This window comes from Oncorhynchus tshawytscha, linkage group LG13 (genome assembly GCF_018296145.1).
Source record: "Oncorhynchus tshawytscha isolate Ot180627B linkage group LG13, Otsh_v2.0, whole genome shotgun sequence".
Taxonomy (NCBI): Eukaryota; Metazoa; Chordata; class Actinopteri; order Salmoniformes; family Salmonidae; genus Oncorhynchus; species Oncorhynchus tshawytscha.
Window position 1 is genome coordinate 71,976,776 of NC_056441.1, and position 18,142 is coordinate 71,994,917.

Here is an 18,142-nt window from a genome sequence, read left to right on the forward strand (position 1 = left end):
GCACCAACAGGTGTGAAGATGTGAGAAAATAGAATATTGTGTACAGTTAAAAATAAAAACAGGCTGACACACCATTCAAGTTTCCAAGTTTAATTGATAAAAATAAAATGTGTAAAGAAAAAAAAAAAATGTTTTCATGCACAGCGCATGGTTTGGCACAATACACCTAAAAATCCTCTCAATACGCAAACAGTCACAGAGGCACTTATCAGTACACCATACTCCAATAGCATGCCAACTGTGAGCCAGGCAGTATAGACACCTGAGGGGGAGGGGGAAAGAGAAATAGAGTTAGAGAGAAAGCGAGAGACCTTTTAGGAAGTGTTGGGGGAGCCAAATGTTAACTCTGTCCTCCCTGCAGACTCAGTATGGACAATCCACAATCATGTTTTAGAATTATTTTATTTAGACAACCCAAATAAAAGGCACATAAAAACATTGCGCATATGTTTACAATTATTCTTGACAGACATTTAAAAATGTAGGAATGTTACCTTTCTGCTAATCAGAAAGCCTAGTCTTTGTATATACAAAATTACCATTGTTAATGTTCTAATACAAAAAGATTTATAAAAAAGGTTCTAGTTTTTTTCCCTTGCATGTGTCTATCATAACTAACATGTCCTCTGAACTAAATGGTTTTGTACAAAGATATACATTCAGCAGCCTTCACAGGACTCCAAGATCTCCCAATTCAGAGAAAGATTTGATCAGACCAACTTCACTCTTCCAAAATCAAAAGGTTAAGACCAAAACAAATCATTGCATTTAACAAAATGTAGTGTCATTGCAAACAAATTAAAAGCATTTGGTTAAAAATAAACTGATGATGCATAAGAGTAATGGCCCTTTAAAAAAAAACACAGACCATGTTCTCAAATATGTTAACAGAATGTTACTTACAAAACACTTTATTCAGTGTTCATCATACTTCAAATAAAATAAAAATCACATTTCAATTTGGTTGAGGGGGCTGTCTAGCTCTTAGCCATCTGAACAGTTAAGGCTTCCTTCACAAAACAAGTCCATCACCATAGACATGACATCTGCGAAAGCGCAGGCAGCGCCATTGAGGCCATCTCCATTTTGAAATAGTCAATATTCTATTACTTCCATGACTTGGCCAACAAACTGAAAGGGCGCATACTGTCACGAAGAGTGTTGTTTGAACAGGTTTAAATCCAGGGTTGGCGATTTACTGCCAACTGCAGTTAAGGAATGTTTCCTCACAAGTTTAATTCATTGGCTGATCCCTCCTGATGACCTGGATGGAATTATGTGATGTGTTCCTTCCTTAACCCATTGGAAGTCCCAAGTAGTTGACTACTTCAAAAAGTCCTCATTGGTGCTGCCCATGCTAAAATGGGCTTTTGGCCACTAGTGTCGTCTAAGTCTATGTCCATCACATCTAGAAGAGGAAGCAGAAGTGTGGAATAGTGTTGTTGCAAAGCAGGTCAGGCACACTAGTTACAGCTACTGCGGAAGGACAACACACATACTTCAAAACTATTTTTTTTTGTAGTGTTTTCTTTCAGTAAAAAAAGTCACTAGCCTTCTATTGAGTTTAAAAAAACTAAATCCAAACTTGGACGAGCTCAGACGTCCACATGCAACATCGATGGAAAGGGAATCCAAATGGCAACAAGACTACCCGCCATTCCATTCCAGCAATTCCCTTGGGGCACTGTGTTGGCATGCATACAATACTATCAAAGGCCTCAAACACCTTGCCGCCCCCAAGACCGACACAAGGAAGGCGAGGCCACAAGTCTCTGAAGAGTATCCACCAGTGTAACGTTTGAATGCACCGCCTGTTCCTACCAAACCCATACAGCCTGATTTTTGGGCAATGTGTCATGTCAGCTACACATGCTCTTTAAGAGTACCTGCCAATTGAGTGAGAGGCCTGTGTACTGAACATAGGCCTAGGCAGAGCCAGTAGGTACGGCAAGGAAGCAGCCCTGTGACCCTTGACCTATAACCTTTGATCCTTCTAGAACATGTAGTGGATACAGCCTCTAGTCTCTGCTTCCACTCTCTTTGAGGGCACCTCAGGCTCCAGATGGCAGTTTTGGTTCTACAGTAATATAACAAAAGGACCTCAGGAGACAGAAAAACCTTAAACTAACCTTGGAAGTAAACTTTGCAAAAGTAGTCCAATGGACGGCCATATCGACAACGATAAAGTACTTGCAGCTCTGACCTGTGTTGAAAGATATCTACTTTTTTCTTTCTTTTCTGACAGGCAAAGACAAAATAATTGTGTGTTTTAATATTTACAATGAAAGGGTAAAAGGTCAAGGTTGTTTGTTAAACTTGATTTGATCCTTTTACTCATCAAAAGATTGGGTAACTCTCAGTAAGGTTCTTGAGTAGAAGTAAACACACAGGATCCTAAACTAGCAATCAAAAAGAGAGGGGGATAAAATGGCCCTATCAAAACCTCTCCCAACATAACTATATTCACAAAAATGTTAAAAGGTGAACTTTGGGACCACTTTTTCAGCAGTGTCTACTGTGCCACTAGGTGGCTCTGGTAGCCTCTACATTAACAGGGCTCTCAGCCAACACTAAACCTTTTGATCCTTGATAATACTGCTGTTTTCAGGACATTAACTTGGGGATATGCTTTCAGTGCCAGACATTTCCTCCTTGTGTTCCTGTAACATTACCACTAATGTCCTCCGGCTACTTTGTGAATTCATTTAACACACAACTTCATCAAAAAAAAAAAAAAAAATGTATAGGTTTACAGTATCCAGCAGTGAGAAGTGACCATTTTCCAGAGATGTTCAGGACCTGGGAGGGATCACATTATGTAGTCAAAGGCATTGGCCTAAGATATAACTGTGGTGCCTTAAAAATTATCCAGAAAAATCACCCTCCTGCAAAATGGTAGCCTTTGTCCCTTTTGTTGTACTGAACTCCTTACAATTATTACAACTATTAAATACTGATTAGCAGGCTATAATAACAAAGGAAAACAAATATAAAAACCATCTGCTCTGTAAGAGAGCATTTAAAAGACATTAATACCAGCAATACATTTGTGTTACAGTTTCATTCCAATGCCAAATGTGCAGGTATGTTCTGACGCAAGAGGCGAGGCATAACCCGTTTGTTTACGTCAGGCTTCCACTTGGTGCATCATTCAAAAGCTCCATTTCTCCTTTTGAGACTTCACATGCCTTCCAGGACTGTCCTCCTACCGGCAGTTAAATGAAATAAAATGCACCCGCATCTACAGGGGCTGGCCAGTCCACCTTTCATCATGCTGCATTCACTGCTGCAGCAACTGCAGCCAGAGAGACGGGTACAGCGTCCAGCTAGCCCCCCATACTACAACATCATCTATAGTACTCCTGGTAAGGAGGAAGGTCTGCTAAAGCAAGGGAGGAAGAGGTGGTGGTTTGGGGGTAGAAGGAGAGAGATGGGAGGGGTTGATAAAGAGATGCTAACCAGGGTTCAGGGAAGGGGTTACTACCAGGGAGGGGAGGAAGGCAGGACCTGGGAGAGAAAAGGCATGCTATCCATGGGCCGCATGGCGATGTTAAGCGGCCCGGTTATATTCATGGGCATCCCAGAGGTGATGGCCACAGGGTGGGCTATATTCATGGGCCCGGTGATGGTCACTGGGTGCTGCAAGTTGATTGGAGAGGTGATGTTGACCGTGCTGGTTGTGATGTTCATCTGGGCAGCGATGGTCACCGGGTTGCTGGCGTTGCTGCGGTTCATCGCCGAGGTGATGGCGGCAGAGTTGGTGACAGGTGTCGCCGAGCCAGAGTTGTGCACGGTGTTGGAGTCTGAGGAAAGACAAGAGGGCGGGAAGGAGCGAAATAAAGACAGAATGAGCTGGATGATCGGTCCTTACAAACCATTTAGGATAACCCCAAGCTCCACAGGGTTAGAGGGGCTGTGGTTGGAGTCACTGCAGCAGTCACACACACTAAAATGATTAGACATGAAAAAACAAAAATGGTAGGATTCTTATGAACCTACCTTGAAAACGAGAGATGTCCATAAGGACTTGGAACGAGTTATTTAAGATCTCTCCTACCGTCAACTCACCTGAGGGGGCAATTCAAAAAGCAGGATCAATGTGCTAGCCAGCTAACTTTCAGCGAATATTCAGAAACACTTTATTTCATAATATAGTCAACTTGAAATGGTATGGTATAATTAACTCAATACCTTCAACAACCCATATTCCACTTAAACCTTCTGAGTTGTAATTTAAGGTTTATCAAAGTTATTTGGCTAGCTAACTTATTGATCCAGCTTAATGAAATAAAACCCTGATACCTGAATAACCATAACACACAAAAACACACAAGCATCTGCAACGACTTGGTTGGAAAACCACTACAGCTACACACGCTAGGCTAGAAAACAGATCTGTAGTGGAAAATGGGCCACTTCAATGCATAAGTAAGAATATACAGCTACAAATTTGGAGGGGTTGGGATCGGGATGGGTTTCAGCTTTAGTTACTAGATTACCTTTTCGTATCCCTGAGTGGTGGTTCCACTGCCAGTCACTTAGCCCTATTCAGAGATACAGACAGATAGGGGTTACATTTATTGACAGGACTGATTGGGACAGGGCATCATTTGGGCCTGGGTGGCAGCAGGGCATAGGGGTTTGCAGGTCATTGGGTTAGATACACGAACGGTCAATCAAATGGTCTTCTACCAAGTACTAAAATGTTTATAGCTATAGTCGTAGCTGGTGGGAACAAAAATGTGATTTGTTGTATCATATGCATACCCATTGTATAAAATGACAAGGGTTTGCTGAACAATAGCCCTTGCTATTTTAGAGTGATCAATCCCATGAAAAATGCGTCAGAGCGATCTTATTCTTCCAAACTGGACCTTTGACAAACCAATGACAGAGCAGACGTCATGAACCTCAATTTCAAGAGCTGACAGAAACAAGATACCCACTGAGTTTGAAAACCGCACACACAGACCCATCAACACTTAATGAGAGGATATTAAATTATTTGTTTGGACGGATCGCATATCGCATTTGAATTACTTGTATTGCTGCACTAGTTTCCTGTGTGCGTCAAATGAATTGAACGTGCAAAGCCCTTTAAATTTAGACCGTCTCCTAAAAGATTTCTTGCTACAGGCTATCCATTTCTGTCAGCAGAGATACTTGTCAACACCACCACACATGTGCAAACAACAAACAAACCAGACTGGGCTGGCCTGAAGGTGAGCCCCAGCACACTGACATGATCATGATATCAATTTATGAATGAGTGGTAATGACACAGTCCTTGTCAGTTGTGGACTGTTGTGCAGTACATTTTAATCTGTAAGTCAATTTGTTGTGGTGCTGCTCTGAAGGAGATGAATGTCCATGAAAACAGCCAAGATAAATATGCAATTTTCCTAAACATTCTTTATCCTGACCCAAATATATATTGGAATCAAATACAGCCGGACATGAGTCACATCCCACTCTTATGATTTTGTGACTGGAAAAAAATCTGACGACAACTTCAGAAACCTGGGGTGTATTCATTACGGAAACCTTTTAAGAACAGATAAAAACAAGAGTTTCTATTGGACAAATTCAGGTAGGTCCCTCCATGTTTCATTCCGCTTGCTTCCATTTAGGAAAAGTGTAGCTACAGAATCGGAATGATTACACCCCGCATGACAAACCTGACAAAGTGCTTTGTGCTTTCCTATTGTGTATAGTACAGCACTGAACAACAAGGCCTGGGGTGCTTTCAGCATAAAGATGGAGACTGAATAAGTACCTCTATTTTTAAGAATACAAATACGATTTAATACCTAGGTCTGGAGGACCCCAGGCTAGGTGTGGCTTAGGGGAGGGAGTGGTGGAGGCTGCCTGGCATACCTTTATTACAGGGATTGTTGAAGCTGGCCTGGCCGTGGGTCTTGAGGTGGCTGGTAATGTAGGCAGCACTCAGCATCTTGCCACAGATGTTGCAGGTCACCTTGCCCTCGTGTCGGATCATGTGGGAGCGCAGGCGGTCTTTGGTGGCGAAAGCAGAGGTGCAGGCCTGGGGAGGTATACAGGGACATTGAGGGGGATATTAGAAGAGACCATCTCAATCTGTCTGTGTACACAGTCTGCATCCTGAAGACTCAGGGGAGATTCAATATTGTATACTCATTTACAATTGAGAGATGGCATACTAATCATATCCTTAATCCAACAAACCAGGAGTGAATATGAGCGTGACCATAAACAGGGAAGGGTGCGTCCGGAGGAGGATGCCTGGCTCCTTACCGTTACTTGGCATTTGAAGGGTCTCTCTGAGGAATGAACATGCTTCACATGACAGCTTAGATGGTCAGGCCTGCAGGAGGAGAGAGGACACAGAAGAGCACAGGCACTTTAAAACCTGGTATAGTAGCTACAATACAGGTAACAGCTTTATAACTCACTCCATACATTGACAGTAGCTGCACACACTACTACACCGTTGACACGTGATTAAATTAACAAATGGGCCAACAAAAGGTGGCAGGCAAATGACAAATTCTTTGAACCCACTGCCATTTCTTAATAAATTAAATTATGTAAATTGTATCGAAGGCTATTACTGCGGATGTTTTATGTAATGAATGGAGAGTGTGTCTCATGGCGGCCCATATTTGACCCATGGGACACAAGCATTCCTTCTCCCAAAGTAATAATCTGTTCTTGCAACAAAACCAGAGTTATTCAGTTGAGCCCCACCAAAAATAAATTACCAGAGAAGGATGGAATTTTGTCACTTCAAAATCTAGCTAGAACTCTATCCAACATGACAGAAAATCATACCTGTTCTACAATATACCCCCGAAGAAGACAATGATGTGGCAACCACAGCTGTGTCTCTTAGTTCTCCTCCTCTGCCCCAACTAAGCCGCACTAGTGAAATGTTGCTACTGGACAAACGCAGCCAGAGAATTCCCCTCTAACAAAAGAGGAGAGTGTGGCTTGAAAAAGTCTCGAAGGAGGCGGTTTCTCACTAGCAGGCTTTTTGTGATGGCTAGCAGGAGTCCAATCCCATCTCCTCAGGAGTGCAGTGGAGCTGAAAAGCTCATATCTCCCCTCCAACACAACGCTCCTTCGTTTAAGAGGGGAATAGCCTTTTTCAGGACTGCCAAATGTGAAAATGAACATGCACCTCTCGCCGCACAAGAGTAAGATGTTACTTCGCAAGTCATTAGATATGATACAATATCCTTCACTTCCCTAGTTGCTAATAATTTAGCTCAGAAACACACCACCATGTTGACAGACAACTTAATGGATGTCTGAAGGGGTTGGGGTGAAGAGACATGTGCTCTCCAATATTGGAAATAGCAAAAAGGAGAGGTGCTAAATTGGTGATTAGAAATCAGACCCGTCAATGAGTCAGAACACTACCATTGGCCTTGGGAGCTGCAGGAGTGACACTGGAGACCCAGGACCATCTCTTCTGGTGCCGTCTGGCCCCTGCAGTAGTCTCCCTGTCCCGTGCTGACATCCCTGAGAGGGGGGACACGAGGGACTGCTGTGACGCTCGTAAAGCTCCAGATACTGTTTAAATGCACGCAGTGCCCCACCATGTATGTCATGAGCCAGTACTAGGGTCTAAACGGAAGCTGCGTGGGGCATCAGTAATAATGGCCAAGCTTCCTAAAGCTACACACAAACAAGAAGTGGTCCAGAACAACAATTAAAGGACAAGGTCTCAGAGATACCATATAAATAGGCCTTCCGGTATGTGATTTTAGGCATTGAAATTATACTACATTTATTGTTCTTTGCGTGGGGAATTTCATTCAAAGTGGAAATTGTACATAATGCACATAGCCAGAAGGTGTATTAAAGCATCATAGCGGAAACATCAGTATGCAAAGCACTGGTCCTAACAGCCTATCAATTGAGAGTGATTAACCAGCCCAATTCAACTCAATTACATTCCAACGCGTGGGGATTTCCAACATTACAAGTCATCACACCTTAAAATGATTTGGCTACTGACAACTGAATATCAATTAAGTGGAATGTTTTTACCCAACCAAGCCCACCATGTACTTGTATGCCATCATCCATATCATATTCGTCTAGGGCTGCATCTAACATAGTTAGACTTCAGCAGGTGCAGACCCACAAAACAATCTGCCCAATTGTAGCCCGTTATGCCTTTATTTCTTTACATAGTCGTATCCTATACATAAATGTATCAGATTCTGAATAAAGATGACTTTTGGAAATTGTAATATTGCCCTCTTGCTTTTCAACCCCACAATAAGGAAATATATTAGAGGTGGAGAGGGGAATCACCTTCACAGTGCAGTGGTAATGGTAAGAAGTGTGTGAAATTCCAACTAACCTCACACATAATAAATTCACTCTCAGAATGCATTGACAATTACAACATCATGTGCTCTGGACAATAACATTATGGAGTTTATACTCAGCATTTTGTAAGTGGACAAGAAAAGGGAAACTTGAGTAAGTTGAACTGTGCCACGCACCTGGAGAAGCCCTTCCCACAGACAGAGCAGATGTAAGGTTTGTGAACACCCCCGTCGTGTGAGCGCACGTGGTAGGTCATCCGGTCCTTCCTCTTGAAGCGCTGCTGGCAAATGGGGCACTCGAAGGGCTTCTCGTCTGAGTGGGACAGCTTGTGACGATTCAGGTGGTAGACGTCACGGAAGGCCTTGCCACACATCTCACAGCCGTGGTTCTTCTTCACTGGCTTGGCAGGCTTCTTGGGCTGGCTCTGCTGCTGATGCTGCTGCTGCTGCTGATGTTGATGCTGCTGGGGCACCATGGTGGGAGACATGATGCTGGAGCCCGTGGAGGCCGAGGTGGTTGCTGTGGTGAGGATGCCAGCGATGGTGGATATGTAAGAGGGCTGGCCGCCGCTGTTCTCGCGCTGCGGCACTGTGGAGATCATGGGCACCATGGTGGGTGCAGTCTGTGTCTTCTTGGGACGGGACACCATCTTGACGCCAGTGTGGCAGGACTCGTGCCGTCGGAGATGGTAACTGTCCCGGAAGGCTTTGTTGCAGTAGCCGCAGATGAACGGTGTTTTGGACTTGGGCTCTTTCTTCACCACTGCAATGGGACCACCGCCACCTCCTCCCCCCGTCCCGCTGGCTACATTGTCCTTGAGGAGCTCAGCGACACTGACCGGGGGCTTCTGATCCAGGAGGATGGGCATCACAGGCTTCTGGTCCACAGGCTCTGGTCCTCCTGACTGGAGGAGAGGCAGCAAGCTGTTCTGGGCCACCTGGTGCTGGTGATGCAGGGCTTCATTGGCCTGCTGGAAGGACAACACAAAGACAGCCATGCAGAAGCACATCAGTACACAGTCTATACAGTCCCACACCCTCAAAGCTACTACAGCAGGGGGGAAGAGAAGGAGAGACACCTGTTTGACTGCTCGAGAGCTGAAACGGACTGCCTTGTCAGCAGAACTACCACTGTTTCCAAGATGTGATTACAATTGTAATTAGTGATGGGGATGAAAGTAAAAACAGAAAGCAACAGGACTTCCCATTTCTCCAAAAGGACTGAGCAGAGTATGACAACTTCATCCCCTTTTCTTCTTTGAAGAGTCCATTTGAATGTCAGTTTCTATTTCCAGATTCAGTTGCCGAATTCCATGAACTAAGCTATACTATCTAAGGGTAGCCTTGTGGGTGACATTGAAGCTCAAAAAGATGTTCAATTTATACCATTATTGTAAGTCTTCCCCAGTGCCATTCAGCCAGCCCAGTTACTACAACCCCAACCCTGTCAGCATGAATGCAGCATTCAAAAAGGAAGGACAGGCTTTAACAGAAAGTGGGTGGGGTTACATCCTGCCTGATTGGCCCTGTCCGGGGGTATCGTCTAACAGGGCCACAGTGTACCCAGACCCCTTCCGTCTCAGCCTCCTTTATTTTACCGCCTTTTCTCTTCAATTTGTGGTATCCAATTGGTAGCAACTCCCGTATGGACTCAGGAGAGGAGAGGTGAAGGTCGAGAGCTGTGCGTCCTCCGAAACACAGCCCAACCAAGCCGCACTGCTTCTTGACACAATGCCCGCTTAAACCAGAAGCCAGCCACACCAATGTGTCGGAGGAAACACCGTACACCTGGCGACCGTGTCAGCGTGCATGTGCTAGAGCGCGATGGGACAAGAACATCCCTGCAGGCCAAACCCTCCCTTAACCCGGACGACGCTGGGCTAATTGTGTGCCGCCCCATGGGTCTCCCGGTCACGGCCGGCTGCGACAGAGCCTGGAATCGAACCTGGATCTCTAGTGGCACAGCTACTCACTGCGATGCAGTGCCTTAGGCCACTGTGCCACTCGGCAGGCCCAGCCTCCAGTATTTATGATGCAAGTCTGTTTCGGGGGGGGGCTAGGGTCTGTCTGTTATATGTGGAGTATTTCTCCTGTCTTATCCTGTGTCCTGTGTGATTTTAAGTATGCGCCCTCTAATTCGCTCTCTGAGCTCTAGGACCTTGCCTCAGGAGTACCCGGTCTTCCTTGCTGTCCCCAGTCCACCTGGTCATGCTGCTGCGCCAGTTTCAACTGTTCTGCCTGCGGCTACCTGCTACCTTGTCCCGGACCTGCTGTCTAACTGAATGCTGGGCTATGAAAAGCAAACTGACATTAACTCCCGAGGTGCTGACTTGTTGCACCCTCTACAACCACTGATGATGATGATGATGATTATTAGACCTTGCTGGTCATCTATGAATGTTTGAACATATTGAAGAACAATCTGGCCTTATATGGCCATGTACGCTTATAAACTCCACCCGCCACACAAGGACTGGCCACCCCTCAGAGCCTGGTTCCTATCTAGGTTTTCTTTCTAGTCACCGTGCTTCTACATCTGCATTGCTTGCCGTTTGGGGTTTTAGACTGGGTTTCTGTACAGCACTTTGTGACATCTGCGGATGTAAAAAAAGGGCTTTATAAATACATTTGATTGATTAAAACAGAGTAACAACCATTAATTTCTCAGAAATAGAAAGGGAGTCATTTCCAGCCCAGGCATCTGAGCACCTCAGAAAAAACAAGAGCGCAGCCTTGATGAATGTGGCAAGAGACAAGGGGACGAGGGTCAGGAGACAAGGATTACGGGAGAGAAGGGTTAAGAGGCAGCTGTTGCAGGTTCCATATAAACTATAAAGAACAAAAAGATAAAAAAGCAACAATTTCAACGATTTTACTGAGTTACAGTTCATATAAAGGGAATCAGTCAATTGAAATAAAATTCATTAGGCCCTAATCTATGGATTTCACGACTGGCCAGGGGCGCTGCCATAGGTGGGCCTGGATGAGTTGTAATCGTTTCAGACGATCCCGCAGGTGAAGAAGCCGGATGTGGAGGTGCTGGGCTGGCGTGGTAACATGTGGTCTGCGGTTGTGAGGCCGTTTGGACATACTGCCAAATTTTCTAAAACAATGGAGGCGGTTTATGTTGGAGAAATTAACATTCAAGTATCTGGCTACAGCTCTGGTGTACAGTCCTGCAGTCAGCATGCCAATTGCACACTCCCTCAACTTGAGACATCTGTTGCATTAATGTGATAAAACTGCACATTTTACTGTGGCCTTTTATTGTCCCCAGCACAAGGTGCACGTGTGTAATGATCATGCCGTTTAATCAGCTTCTTGATATGTCAAACCTTTCAGGAGTTTCGATTATCTTGGCAAAGAAAAAATACTAACAGCGATGAAAACAATTGTGCACAAAATTTAAAAGAAATTTGTTTTTTTTGTGCATATGGAACATTTCTGGGATCTTTCATTTCAGCTCATGAAACATGGGACCAACACTTTACATGTTGTGTTTATATTTTTGTTCAGTATAATAAAGAAACGGAAACTGCGATTTGAGCACTGAGGGTGAAGTCAGTTGTGTCATGCCAGAACATGAACAATATAACAATATACAGTACACATACAATGAATCAACATGTTAATTTCACTTTGTAGACTTAAGTCTCTTGACCTTTTCCACAAACTCTTCAGTTTCTTGAACTATGATGACTAAATATGGCATTGTACACCCAAAGTATTCAAGTGCCGCAACTCGAGATCTGCTCAAATGAGTCCTTCAGAGATGAACACACAGAGCTCCCTGCCACTCAATCTAAATCTGTTGCATGTAAGGTGATCTCCTGTGGTGATTGAGCCGATTAGTTCTCTCTACTGGCAGAACATCTAGCATGGGACAACCTGTATGTTAGTCAACAATACCTAACCCCAACACAACTGAATATGATGCAAGACTGAGGAGCCGGACTTGGCACCACAAGGAACCTTTGGATACTCACAAAACTACATTATATAGACAAAAATGGTGCCCTCGGTAAACAAATATTGTCCAGAATGGTTGCTTTGACCAATTGGTCAAAGTTCAGGTAGTTTCTCATCTACATTTCCTCCCATGTCTGCCTCCTGAACACGGTATCCATCTGCAACGATGAGCAACTGGTCCCTTCACTATTCAGTGTCGTTTTGAATGGTGGTAACAGAACGTATCAATGCTAATTGTTTGAAATGCAACTTCTGTCGTGTCTCAGTACAAGTTGTAATAGCTGCTTACACATCTGCTATAAATATCCCTTTTGGAGCAATTTCACACCACTTTCAAGTGGCTCTGTGGGCGCAGGCTGGTTGAGGCGTCATACTCTCAAACTACACCCCCCCCGAATCACATTCATCACACAGGCTCATATAACCTACTACAACCAGTCATTAAAACCTAACATTTTAAATATTTCCTTTAAACACACTAAATTAGTCAATTATTCCATTATGACCTCCTAATAATCATACAAAATGCTGCTGATTGTCTATTGTTTTGCAGTGGTTGAAAAAAATGTGTAGCAGTGTAACAAAAACTGATAAGGTAGCAAAAAAATGACCCAACACTGGTAGCTAATAGAGCAGTGTACAGAGGACAGCTGCAGCTGCTGGCATTGTCCAATTGGTCACGGCAGGCCCCAAAGAATGGGTGGGGGGGCAGGGGGTTTATGAATATTTTTGGTTGGTGTGTGAATAGAGTTTCACATTGTAACCAGCAACCTTACAACGGGCCGACCAAAGACACCCCGATTGAGACGATCTTGTTATTTTCCGTAATCACCATAGGGCAGGGTTAAAGAGCTGACCCCTGGGCTTTCAGGTTCAGCCAAGCATCCCAATACGGTCAGCCAGGCAGGCAGGGGATGGGGTCTGGGCTGGGGGAGTCTGAAAAAAATCCCAAATTGTGTTCCTTTTTCTTTATGCTCTTTTGTGGAGCCGTAGAAGACACAAATCCGAGCAGTGATGCACTTACGGCCCTCAGGGGGGCCTTTGTAACACCAGTCCTGCCTGATTTGGGGATTCTGTTCAGCTGGCGGACGCTGCAGACTGCTTAGTGAGTTACCATAGGAAGCAGTGCTTTGGGGAATGGGAGAAAAACATGGTTCAGTCACAGGGTGTTATGTCCCTTTTTGTCCTCTGTCCACACTTTAGTTGGATCCAGACTGGAATTCTTACCACCATTAGCATTTCTTCTAGCTGTGTGTGTGTGAGTGAGAGAGACAGCAAAGTGCTCAGACCAAGACACACAGACGCATAGGGAGCTGCAGCCCGCTGTGCCTTCACGCTGCTCTGATGATTTTGATACAAATTCACTCTGAAGGCTGAGGTCATTCCCAGATAAATAGTGTTGAAACGGAGTGGGGCGTGGAAAATAACAAAACTACAACAAATAAAAATCAGCCTGTTCTGTTGTTCAGTCAGTCAGGGATGTGGAGGCAGGGCTTTACAATGGAGCAGAATCTCATTCACCACAATGTTAATCTGTTCAGATATCAGACAACGAGGCCCCAAGGCAGCAGCTTGCCATTTGCTCAGATAAGTGCCCAAATTATTTTATGTTCCCAAAAACAACAGTAATAGTTCAAATATATTGGTATTGCTTTTGTTCTCACAAAACTTGATAAACACACTCAATGTCTGGCACCAACCTGCATGAGGGAAGCAACAAGATCCGAGTGTTAACCCTGAAACCAGGACTAAGATCCTGACTTCACACTATGCTCTATCTATGTTTCGAGGGCTGGGTGGGGGGTCATGTCATGTGCAGAAAACCTGTGAAAAAGGAAGTTGGGGAATTTACAGGGACATTTTACTGTGGAGAACATGAACTTACTCTGATCCCTGTGTAGTAGTCCCTACGTGGATTCCCTGGAACCATGGGACCTACAGAAGACTAATACAAAAGAAAAGGAAAATACTGGGCTTGTTAATAAAATGTTAACATTAACAGTAAAACAAAACCCTGTTACGTATCATCTTAAAGGAATCATAAAAAGGTAGGTTTGTCCTAAAAATTGGGAGAAAAGAAATGACTCATTTTCATCTGATTCAGGATTACGAGAATACTATTGAGAGCTGCATAGCTTGACCCCCCCACACACTTGCACGCATAACCTCTGATGCCTACAGAACAATAACAAGTGACGCACAGCCTCATTAGACGCTTCATCAAATCAAACGGAGCCTCCAAATAACAACTACTTAGTTTCCATTTTCCTCCACTGCTCCATCACACCAGCTTCAGGTATTTGTGCCTTAGACACAAAATAAAACCATTATCATGGGTCCCTGGCTCGCGGCAATTAACTGGCAACAGCTGCAACTCTCAAGAGCTGAGGGAACAGAACTAAATAGGCCTACCACTATGGCTGCAATATGATTATGTGGAGTAGGTGGGGGGAGGGGAGGGGGGGGTGGAAACTTGGTTTGAAAACATTCATTATCAACACTGGTGTTCACATTTGACCTGGGATGGGGAGTAGAACACTACATAGTAAGCCATTTGAGAGGATGTGTGAAGCTTAAGGGTCAAGTGTCCAATTCATTTAATAATTTAACCGACACTGCATTTTGTTATGCATCTTAGGTTGTCACATAGGACAGTAAAAAAGGTACATGTCCACTAGGAGAAATAGCCGGTTCCCCCTATGCTAATAACACATTCAAGGAAAACAGAAAAGGGTCTTAAATTATGACTGATGTGCTTTCCCATACCCAGACAGAGGGTGTAGATACTCTGGATTCTCAAATGCAATCCCTCAGGTGTGATGGAAAGACATCTATTTTTAAGCTCTAGCAGACACGTGACTGCTGGTGGATGAATTCTCAATGGTTACATAATGTCTACAATCTATGAATGTAGTGTACCTGCCAAGTTGACGGCTTTCGCGTTTACTACCTTAAGTATTTTTAAAAAATGTATATATTTTTGACTGCTGCCTTATTTACCTAGTTCAGGGTTTCCCAAACTCGGTCCTCAGGACCCCAAGGGGTATACGTTTTGGTTTTTGCTCTAGCAAAACACAGTTGATTCAAATAATCATCAAGCTTTGATCATTTGAATCATCTGTGTAGAATTAGAGCAAAAACCAAGATGAGGACAGAGTTTGGGAAACACTGGGCACATGAATAAATGTTTACATACTGTTTTACCCACTTCATATGCATATAGTGTATTCTAGTCAAGGCTCATCCTATACAACTACTGCTGTACACCTTTTCTATTCATATACTGTCCATACACAGACCATCATATATTATATTCCAGACTCTGACATCTCTTCCTGATATTCCTTAATTGCTTTATTTTTGTGTTTATTGTTAGGCATTACTGCACTGTTGGAGATAGAAACAAGCATTTCACTGCACCTGGGATAACATCTGCTAAATATGTGCAAGTGACCAATTAAGTTATTGGACGTTTTACATCGTTACAAGCACACATCAGTAAATACTAAAAACTCCTGAATAACCGTGATCATGTGCTTACTTATTAAAAAGGGTAAAAAGAAGAAGTTTGGATTTCAATATTTCCAAATACAATGGCAATTGATGACCATCCCTAGATTTGCAATTTACATCGCACTAAAGTCAAACAACCCAAGACGTGAATATCCTCTGCAAGCTGCCAAATAGAAATCTCAGACATACGGCAGCGGGGTTTCAAATGATCAGTAGTGCAAGAATTAGCTAGCAGCTTACTGCATAGTCTGAATTCTTTCTCCAACCCGCGGTTACATATTTTGGGACGAGGAAAACGGGGGAAAGTTAAGAATCAGAAGTGAGGGGTCCCTCCTCTCCATCCTCGTGCCCAGAATGTAAAGGAATGCGATTTGCTAACGGTAGACATTTATTCAAATTGCATCAAAACTAGTAAACAAAAAACCACTGATTGCGAAAATGTATTCGTTGGTTAGCATGGCTCGCCGCTTGAGTGAAGGTGGGGATTGTTCTCGTTCTTTACGAGGCTAGCTTACAGCGGGCTAGCTTTCTAACTAACCAACGCGCGGCCATGGTCACTTTGCTTGCTTTTTATATTTAGCTAATTGGGGGCCAATCCGATTTATAAACATGCACTGGCGGACTTGAACAAACATCTGTCGAAACACAAATTTTCCACCAAAAAAAAATGGGGGAGACCGACCAGATTTCCCCCCTCTCGAGCGTCATCCATACTTCACAGCTGGAAGTCTAGGCTTGATGTCGCGAGCTAGCTCGCTAACGTTAGCTCGTTTAGCGGATTGGGCTAGCCAATATTAGCTAGCTAGCTACCGTTGTTTTGCTTGAATAACTATTAGAAATCAACGTTTAAATTCCCTAGGGGCAACGATGCATTAGGTATGTAGTAACATTTAGATGTAGTGAATCAAATTTACCACTCATACGTGACACTTACCTGGAATAAAAATGTACTCCAGCTCGGTTCCATTGCAACACTTAAAATCTGCAGGAAACCTAGAAGGAATCTATAACAAAGCAGCTAAACATGGCAGCTCCTACAACTTCCTGTAACGCTCCGGGCTGAACCATTTCCAGTTTACTTTTATGGGACGTTAGAGATTTTTCAGAAATCAAGATATTGTAAATTGCCTTGTATTAACATAGTATTAATATAAAACATGTTTCTAATATATATGTATTACTATATATATATGTATTACAAAATTACTGAATGGCATATGATATGGCGTGTCAAACAGTAAAATATGTACTATATGGAACGTGGCCCCCCATTTGTCGAGCTTAACTAGTCCATTAGAGCGCCTTCAAGAGATAACATAAAATTAAATAATTTTCAGTATGAAATCGTCAAAGATGGTTACTGATTGTGCCCATATATATCATTACATTATGCTTCAACACAAACACTAGGTAAAAAGCAATATGTTGTTTCTATACAGTTTAGCTACTATTTGTCAACCTCTTCAAATAACATTTTAAGAAATCCTTTCAAGATTTGCTGGGATTGGAAAATATTTACATCAACACACAATTGCATAACACAATTAGGATACAACATATGCATAACATGCATTTATATGATTTTACAGATTTAAAAAAAATGTGCTCAGGACCTACCATTTGTCCATTATCTGATGGGGGCACAGCGGTCTAAGGCACTGCACCTCAGTGCTAGAGGTGTCACTACAGACCCTGGTTCGATCCTGGGCTGTATCACAAACAGCTGTGATTGGGCGTCCCATAGGGCTGCACACAATTGGCCCAGCGTCGTCCTGGGTAGATTGTCATTGTAAATAAGAATTTGTTCTTAACTGACTTGCCTAGTTAAATGAAGGTTAAATTATAAAAATTATCAATGGGTCTACAGCTCTAGGCATGACAATCCTTAGTACTTCGTTAGCAATTTCTGTCTTTGACAGATTGATGTTTTCAGAAAGCCAGATGCTTCCTCAATATTTGAATTTAGATGAACTCGATCAATAATTCAGTTAATGATCATATTTGGCCCACTGGCACTGGCTGCCCTGTAGTTTACATATGACACACACGGACCACACCAAATCCAGCCTTTCAGCCCAACAACACAAAGTAACAATTGAATTCCAGCCCTCACAAACTGCAGGGTAATGGTCCTGATGTCCTCTGTCCCAGAGCCCCAGTGTATGGACCACACCATGATGAAGCAGAGACACGGATGCTGCGGAGGATACTGAGGCTTGGTCTTTACATTTGATCCCATGATAGACATTCAAGTGGATGGATAGACTCTAAACATACTTATTTTAATGGAGATACAACCTGTTCTGTGTGTTTCAGCTGTGGACTTAGATTGGATTGTT

General features: G+C 43.4%; 1 protein-coding gene across 5 annotated transcripts; it reads right to left on the minus strand.

Moving 5' to 3' along the window:
• Positions 1 to 383: 383 nt before the first annotated feature.
• LOC112265645 (vascular endothelial zinc finger 1) lies at positions 384 to 16,842 on the minus strand. 5 transcript variants are annotated; one of them, XM_024443164.2, is made up of 8 exons: positions 16,738 to 16,842; positions 14,176 to 14,235; positions 8,499 to 9,292; positions 6,274 to 6,343; positions 5,878 to 6,043; positions 4,500 to 4,544; positions 4,000 to 4,068; positions 384 to 3,803 (listed from the first exon to the last, which is right to left on the minus strand). In XM_024443164.2, the coding sequence occupies exons 1-8, from the start codon at positions 16,768 to 16,770 to the stop codon at positions 3,481 to 3,483; spliced, it is 1,560 nt and encodes a 519-aa protein (XP_024298932.1). In that variant the 5' UTR covers positions 16,771 to 16,842; the 3' UTR covers positions 384 to 3,480. The 5 variants fall into 5 exon arrangements, with proteins under 5 accessions (XP_024298932.1, XP_024298934.1, XP_024298935.1 ...); XM_024443166.2 differs by lacking the exon at positions 14,176 to 14,235; XM_024443167.2 differs by lacking the exon at positions 4,000 to 4,068.
• Positions 16,843 to 18,142: the final 1,300 nt, after the last annotated feature.

What these genes read in the sequence shown, in the direction of transcription:
- LOC112265645 (XM_024443164.2), bottom strand. Translation starts at nt 16,770, where the DNA reads ATGGAACCGAGCTGGAGTACATTTTTATTCCAG. An exon ending in ACTACTACACAGGGATCAGA is followed by an intron (nt 9,293 to 14,175) that starts GTAAGTTCATGT and finishes TTGTCCTTCCAG; the next exon opens with CAGGCCAATGAAGCCCTGCA. An exon ending in TGTGGGAAGGGCTTCTCCAG is followed by an intron (nt 6,344 to 8,498) that starts GTGCGTGGCACA and finishes CTCCTCCTGCAG; the next exon opens with GCCTGACCATCTAAGCTGTC.